The 8828-nt window shown below is 36.7% G+C and overlaps 1 protein-coding gene across 1 annotated transcript in view; it reads left to right on the top strand.

Annotated features, from left to right (window-relative positions):
• The window catches only part of LOC107684655 (SLIT-ROBO Rho GTPase-activating protein 1-like), a 109699-nt gene that overhangs the window by 41545 nt on the left and 59326 nt on the right, over window positions 1-8828 (top strand). The window contains exon 3 of the mRNA XM_016480963.1: window positions 4907-5069. Within this exon, the coding sequence (XP_016336449.1) occupies window positions 4907-5069 (163 nt within the window). The remainder of the gene's footprint in view (window positions 1-4906; window positions 5070-8828) is intronic.

Below are 8828 nucleotides of genomic sequence, written 5' to 3'. Positions count from 1 at the left end.
AATACATCAACTTCGCACTGTGGATCGCCGGATCGGCTTTCACCGTGGACGAAGCAGAGTCCAGCCCTAGGTCGTCACATGTGGTTGCCGCAAGCCCGCCGCCGTTCTCAAGGCCACCGGCCTAGGCTCACTCAAGCCCATCGTGTGTGACGCTGTGTGACGCATTTTATGGAAGACTGTTTCCTGAACCTGCAGAGTAGCATACAATGGGTCTGTGCTCAAAGGCTGTTTCTATAAAGTGGGGCAATTCCAACTTGGCAACGTTTTCATATTTAAAGAATTTGCCACTGACGATTCAAACGCGAGGTTTGAGCAGTGTAGAGTAGCGCTTGTTGTTTGTCATTTCTCCGATCACAAATGCAGACATGGTTTTACGTTTATGCGGCAAAACACAGTATAAGTCATTATAATCAGTAATTATGTTCCCACTGGATGCAACAAACGCCTCCTTTGTAATGGGTTTTATTGGTTTTGTCTCGCCGTGCCGGGGGATGGCATCACAGTGGTAAGGGGTGTAACATTTCCGTCACACGCTTGAGGTATTCAGCCAATCACAATGCACTGGATAGCTGGCCAATCAGAGCACACCTCGCTTTTCAGAACGATGAGCTTTGTAAAAATCGACACGTTTCAGAAAGGCGGGGCATAGAGGAGCAACAATAATGTACAGTATGTGGAAAATAATGTGTTTTTTAAACCTTAAACCGCATAAACACATTGCATTACACCAAATACACAAAATAATGTTATTTTTAGCAACATCATATGACCCCTTTAAAGTTGGTTTTGATGCACCTTCATTCTTTCCCATTCTGTCTTTACTCTCTGGAGTAATTTTACTTTTGTTAACTCAGTCTTCCATTCCCTTGAAATAATCTTGTCATTGCTCCTTGATTTCCATTAGCTTTCTTCACTGGTTGTTTTCTCCTCTCAAATCATTTTGAAGTTTTAAGATCAAATTCTGCTCTGTGCAGTGATTTTTGTCTGAGCAGTACTGATTTACTGCAGCCTTTAATGGTGCAGCTGACTCTCTGATCTCTAATCCGCAGCACTGGCTGCTTTTGTATCAGTTCTGATTAGTCACATGCTTTCCAAATTAACTCATCATGCCTTACAATTACCCAGTGTGACAACTTCCTTACCCATCATCCCTCCTGTTTTATCCACCATGGCAGTGAGTTTATAGACTATGATTCAAGTGAATCTCTGTGATGGAGCTGTATTGTAAATAGTTGCAGCCTGTGACAATCTGGGCTTCAGTGGACTTCCTGCTCTGACCTCAGAGATACCATGCATTTCCCTTAGCACTTCCTCGACTATTACCCATCAAAGATATTATCATAGTTTTTGTTCATATATTTTGGATTAAATTTATTTTTATATTTTCTGTTTTCAATTTAATTTTTGTGGTTTTAAGTAATTTTGTTTGTGTTTGTCTTTTTTAATCTATGGATTTGTTTAAAAAGTCTATATAGTTTTTATAACATTTTTTTATTTAGTAGTTTTAATTGATTTAGTTTATTTTAGTGCTTTTTTCATGCATGTTAGTATATATTTGAGAAATTCTTATTTATTATTAACTATATACATTATTGTCCCTGACATGGCTGCTTCAACACTAACTGCGGTTACTGAAACCACACCTTCTTTCTTTGCGTGCACATTTGGGCGGCATTATGCAAATATTTCCACATAGTGAGGTAGATATGTGGGGGCATGTTAGAACGAGCCGTTTTAGGGGGGCGTGGCAGAGTCTTAATTTGATAAATAATATCTCTTTGGTTTTGAGACTTTAGTCTTTGCAACTTCAGGGATCTTATCTATGCACAATCAGCTTGTAACACTCCAAAGAGAAAGGAAAACTTGAAATCGCATCATATGACCCCTTTAAACTTTTAAAAAATATATATTTATGCATTTATTTGCATATCATGTAAGCTCTAGATATAGAATACATATTCCCATATTCCCATAAATATATAATTTAAAATGTCTTTATTTAATAAATAAATGCAAGCTCTCTTTCTCTCTGTCTTCATATTCGTGTTCATAATATTGTAGTATTGTAAAATGTGATCTTTCACACTATTATTTCCATTTGTGAGGTAGAAGTTCTCTCTTATCTTCCACACTGCTCAACACCAGGCATGTCTTGGCCTTGTGGCTTTAATATTACTCTCTTTATTCATGCATTTCAACGCTCGAGAAGCAAAAGCTATTTTTTGCTACTTCATGAATCCGAATCACGTGTACACCTTCAGCTTCTTGACAACCCAGCTTGACTCCGCCACATTCTTAACATGCAGTACACACTCGATGCGAGGAGGAGAGCTGAGTGCGTGCTCAAGAGGCTGAGACAGTCTTGTGAAAGGATTTACAGTAATTGCAGACTGACAGAAAGTGCACAGGCTCCCATAAATCCCCGGCGTGTTCATATTGCGACCGTGCATCTTTAGGCTTTTAGCTCAATTAGATTATCCATTTGATCCAGTCTCACATAGATGACTGATCCTTCAACCCTGGCTTCTAAACAAGCCGGTTACTCCAAGGAATGTCTATCATCTCAGAGACTAGGGCTGCACGATAAATCGAAATGGAATCGAGATCGCGATTCGACAGAAGCTGCGATTGTCATGCGTATCTTTCAGTGAAGCACGGTTCTTCGATAATGTCAAATCGCACATCGTTAAAACAACAATTACGATATTATCGCAGACGATATATATCGCACACCCCTATTTATCGGAGTTATTATTATTATAATTTTCATTAAAATGAAGTATATTTATAATGCAATGCCTTTATCACTGCTTAAATACTATGAAATATGTTGAGTGCCTTATTCTGTGTAAGAAACACATCATCTCACTGAAGGGTTTATTTCAAACACTCGACTGACGTTATGAAGTGAGTTTGGAGTAAAAATATGTTATTAAATGTGGTATTTTCACATGCTTTCAGATGGAGCAGCATTTACTTCACAGAGCCGTAGTTCACTGAGAAGCTATGCAAACAGCTTTCATAATCACAAACGATTTATTTGATTTCAGAATCGTGCAATAAAATCGTCTGCGATTTTTTTGCGTAACTTGTCAGTGAACTACGGCTATGTGTAGTAAATTCTGCTTCATCTGAAAGCATGTGATGATGATTTCCTGCGGATTACAGAACCGGCGCCATCTGAAAGCCCGTGATGATAATTTTCTGCTGATTACAGAACCGGCTTTACTATCAAAATGCGCATGACAATCGCATTCGATTAATCGTGAAGCCCTATTAGAGACTTAAGGATTTCGTTCGTTTCCTGTTTTTGTAGAACAATGTTAAGGTTAAAAACTAGATGTATCAGCTCAGCTGGTGCGGATGCATGCTTTTTCTCTACTTCCATTGGATGTCATCAGGCCGCAGACCTTCACCTGCAGTGATGAAATGCATTGCCTGTTTTGCAGGGAGGGTTAAGGAGGGAAACAGAGCTGAAAAAATACTTCCTTACTTGCATCAAAATCTCTATCAGCTGCCAATGTCACTTCCTCCTCAAATGCAACATTTTTCTCTGTTTTTTTGTGAGACTTGATACAGCAGCCATTTCTGTTGCTATTGCTCATATTTAGTAGTTTGTTCTAGAATCTAGACTGTAAGACTGTAAGATTTTCTCCTCCATGTCACACAGGTATTTTGCGTCATTACTTTTTTTGGAAGAACAATTATCTGGAAGGAGACACAAAGAACTAGATGAGATACAATTTGATTGCAGATTAAAAGTAATAGATACATTTAATATTGTGATTTTGCTCCAGTATTCATCTTGTTGTTATGTTGATAACTTTCTTATCAGAAGATGAGTTTTTAGAAATTTCAACTCAAATCGATATTTTGTGGTCTTATACTGTACATTACTGTTTGAAAGTTTGGGGTTAATGAAAGAAGTCTCTTATGATCACCAAGGCTACATTAATTTGATCAAAAATACTGTAAAGCTGTAAGATTTATTTAGAAATAATATTATAATTTAAAATAACTGGTTTGTATTTTATTATATTTTAAAATGTAATTTATTCCTGTGATGGCAGAGCTGAATTTCAGCATCATTACTCCACTCTACATTGTCACATGGTCCTTCAGAAATCATTCTAATATAATGCTTTGTTGCTCAAGAAAGTTGCTGTTTAATATTTATTGTTTCTTTGTTTCAAGATTATTATATGAATAGAAAGTTAAAAATAACAGCATTTATTTGAAATTGAAGTCTTTTGCATTATAAACCTAATGTCGTTTATGGTCACTTTTGATCAGTTTAAGGCATCCTTACTGAATAAAATTGTTAATTTCTTAAAAAAAAAAATCTTACTAGCCCCAAAAATTTGAACGCAATTGTATTTATTTTTTAAGTAGCTAAAGTACAGTTAGTCTGTTATTATCAAAAAATAAACGGCCACATCTGGATTGTTTTCTTTTTTCTTTTTGTCCTAATAGAAAATAATGTAAATAAATAAATACTAGATAGAGTGTTTGTCATATTGCAGGTACGTTATGACCTGATTCTGGAGAGAGTTCTGACCCAGAAACTTACCGAATGTCCCATATGTCCCAGAAACACTGATGTTTCACCTTGAGTTTAGGGCTGAGTCTTGGTTCTGTTGCTGTGCACGAACGCTACAAAGTATCCACAGATCATGCATGCTTAAATAGGCCATGTATCATCAAGGGAAGAGATGAGAGGGATGTTAATGTGTGTGATCCACGTGAATGGCTCTTAAAGCATCCTGATGGGTGCTGGGAAGATGGATCTGTCTGTGGTTTCATCCAGTTCATGAGTTCAGTGCACAGATGGTCCTGACAGCTCGCAGACGGGGAGCCTTTCATTATGTTTGATCAGTGTCTCTTTCTCTGTTTCTCTCACATGCAGGAAAGACCAGAATCTCCTGTCTCCGGTCAACTGCTGGTACCTGTTGCTGAACCAGGTTCGACGGGAGAGCAAAGACCATGCGACACTGAGCGACATTTATCTGAACAACGTAATCATGCGCTTCATGCAGATTAGTGAGGACTCCACGCGCCTTCTGAAAAAGGTCAGAACTGTATTCGATTACATGAACTGTCTGAAGAGTCTCAAAATAAGTCTCGGAATAAATTCTTAACTCCTCAAACCAAGTTGATTTGTTTTTAAACTAAAAAAAGCGTGTATTGTATTGTGTGTAAAATGTGCATTTTTTTAAAGATGAATTTTTTTGGCATTTTTGCCTTTATTATAGTAGGACAGATCAGACCTGACAGGATGCGAGGTGGGTGAGCTAGAGGGGGGCGGGATCGGGAAAGGTCTTCAAGTTGGGATTCGATCTCGGGACACCCATAGCTCAATCACGCTGTATGTCAGCGCGCTGCCAACAAGGCTATCGGCGCCAGCGTAAAATATGCATTTTAGGAAAATTAGTTGCAGATTCTAAACTGGCAGCCATTATCTCTTGTAAAAATAAAAATCAAGCAGAAGATATATTATACTGTTTTGGGGTCAGTAATTTTTTTAGAAATTTTTATTCAGAAAGGGAACATTAAGCTGATCTAAAGTGACAGTAATGACATTTATAATGTTGGAAAAATGCTTTTGTTTGAACCTTTCTGAAAAAAGAAAATACCGTTTTTACACAAAAATGTTTTCCAAATTGATAAGTAATGTTTCTGCAATCACATTAATAAATGACTTTTTAAAATATATTCATATTTTTATATTATATTAACCATTTTACTGTATTTTTCAGCAAATAAATGCCATTTTGGTGAGCATAAGATGCTTATCTTACGGACCACAAATTTTGAACATTAGTGTAGATGAATGATTATACTTTGTGTAGCACTACTGGTTTTCATGGCCACCTTAGAAAACATTGTTTAATTATATTTATTTATGATAATTGTTAAGTTAGGTTACACTTTATTTTAAGGTGTCCTTGTTGCAGTGTAATTATACATTTAAGTACTGAGTAATATTAATTAACTACATGTACTTACTATATGGTTAGGGCTTAGATTAGGGGTTGGCTTAGGGTTACTTGCATGTAATTATGCATAATTTGTTATTATAATAGTAAGTACATGTAACGTGCAACAAGGACCCCTTAAAATAAAGTGTTACCTTAAGTTACAATTGTGGTTAAAAAAAGCTCTACTTTAAAGGAATATTCTAGGATTTAAAACGAGCTAAAATGACATTTGACAAGCTTCTCAAATGTCAGTAAATTTTACATTTTTTGTTTTATATCCATTGTAGGTGCATTATAGTACTTTTTTTATACACACACACACACACAAAAAGGACTCGTCAGCATTATTTTCTGTGGTGATAAACATTTTGCCATAAGTACTAAACTTAAAGTATTCTATAAGATTCACATGGAAAAAAAAATGCCCTGCCATTCTGGAGAATAACAACCTGGCATTAATCAAGACACTTCGCATTTACGTCATAAGATGTGCAGTTAATTTGATCTGTGTAATGGAAAAAAGCTCTTTGTTAAACTAGATTGCCACTTTTTTTTTTACTGTCTCTTTTTTTACTCTTTCCTTTTTTAGTTATTCTTCTATTCTGAAAGCTATTTTTATTCTGTTGCATTTTATATTACGTTCATGCAGTTTCTGTTATATTTCTGGATGGTGGACTCTAAAAACAACTTTACAGCAAATGTAAGCTTTTCTTAAAGCAATTGTTCACCCAACAATAGAAATTCTGTCATCGTTTACTCACCCTCATGTCGTTCCAAATTTGTATGACTTACTTTTTTCTGTAGAACACAAGAAGATATTTTTAAAAAACGTTTTTGTCCATATTGAATGTTAGTCTGGCCAGATGTTGTTTTGGTCCCATTGGTCTTCACCTTATGGACCCAAAAACTATATTTTTATTTTCAAAATATGTTCTGCAGTCATATGTTTGGAACAACATGAAATGATTGAATGATAACAGAATATCTATTTTTGGGTGAACTATTCCTTTAAATAAGTGAAATAGTACATCACAGACGCCTGAAACTTTGTCTTTATGACAATCTTGTTTTCTGTCAGCTTCGATAGATCAGAATAAACGTAGATGGCAACTATTTGTCGAAATGTGTGTAATGCATAGTTTGCCGTGATTCTCATTCCCGTGTAATTTTAGGCTACTTCTGTGCTGCATTATAGGACTACCCATTTTGTGATCATTTGGAGATATATACTTCTTCAAATGCAACCTCTGTGTTGCCGTTGCTGTATAAAGAGGACTTGAGAGACTTTTAAAGTGTACCTGTGTGTAATTAGGTCTGGCTTAAGCAAGATATGGGGCATGTGATGTTTTGTGTGGTTCAGGGTTGTTTGTGTGCCTGTATTCGCTAGTCAAATTTACGATGTGGGTCCGGCCATACGGGACCTCTGTTTCTGGGCTGTGGTTCTGTTCTGAAAAGTTCCTAAAGCCCGAGCTCTAATCATGGCCTCCTGCCTGTTGTTTGATGTCTGCGGCCCCATGACCGAGACGACGTGGCGGTCCCTTCAACGCAGGCCACAGAAGGGGGACAACTCCCATACAGATTATGTGCTGCCATGCATGCGAGTCATATGAGACGACCACAACAGCAAATTACAAGGCTGAAATGTAGGAGGTAAAAGTTTGGTCTCAAACAAGGGTTATTCAAAGGGCTTGACCAGCAGCTCTGAGATAGTTAAAGGGACTGTGAAAGGGAAAAATGTATGTTCTGTCATTATTTCCTCACCATGTTGTTCATAACCATGATGAGTTTCATTCTTCCATGGAACACAAAAGATTAAGATTTTGACTGATTTTTTAAAATACAACAATATTTTAGAACTAAAGCTCAGACAAGTTAATAAAGTGACATTAATATAACATAAAAGTGGTTTAAAGGACCACTCAACCTTTTTGATTCGCAGGGCCCTCCATTTTCCACAACAATGTTCAAAGACCCTATAATTAAGCATTATTTTTAACTTTTTTTCCCCAAAAATGTATTTTCAAAGCTTGGCTTAACTAGAAAAAATGTCAAATTCATTATAAAAATGTCCATGCCAAATGTCCGAGTTTTAGCATTTTATTAATTGACATGACTTAAATCTAGAAATCCCTCCCTCCCCATTTTTCACAACAACAATGTTCAAAACATTGTGCAGAACCCCCATGACATTTCCAGTCATTCATGATCTACTGTCTAAAAGTACTTATGGAGATTTACCATTTTATTAATTTACATGACTTTTCCAGGTCTACAAATCACACTTTATGATGGCTATCTCATATGTCCAGGTTTTCCAAGATTGTGAAATTTTGGAATCTTGGTTGTTTAGGCTGATTTTAATGCTTGTTTTATCTGTTTTACATAATATTAATTCTTTCGGAAGTTTGTCGAAATTCCTGTTTGAGAACCATTGTTTCGTATTCCAAGTCTTCACAAGGCATCTCATAGGCTAGCATTTTGTGAGGAACATGCATCTCATAGCATTTTGTGAGAATTTAAAGGGGTGGTTCACTGTTTTTTTTTCTAGGCTTGATTGTGTTTATGGGGTGCAGTCTAACATGTGTTAATGCTTCGTTTTTAAAAAAACACATTATTTTTCACATAATTTACCTTTATTCCACACTGCTCTGTCCCTTCTCTGAGAAACGCGCTGATCATTTCCTGCTTTTATGAAGCCCCTCCCTCAGAAATAGGCGATGGGCTCTGATTGGTTAGCTAGCCCAGTGTGTTGTGATTGGCTAAACTGCCTCTAGTACGCGTCTAATCGTCCCACGTCCCACCGCTCTCCTCAGCGGCATGTGCTCCGGTTGTATTGTAAACAATGGCGTT

The sequence above is a fragment of the Sinocyclocheilus anshuiensis genome, unplaced genomic scaffold (assembly GCF_001515605.1).
Source record: "Sinocyclocheilus anshuiensis isolate Anshui unplaced genomic scaffold, SAMN03320099.WGS_v1.1 scaffold93, whole genome shotgun sequence".
Taxonomy (NCBI): Eukaryota; Metazoa; Chordata; class Actinopteri; order Cypriniformes; family Cyprinidae; genus Sinocyclocheilus; species Sinocyclocheilus anshuiensis.
Note: the sequence above shows the minus strand (reverse complement) of the source record. Positions and strands in the feature narration are given on the sequence as shown.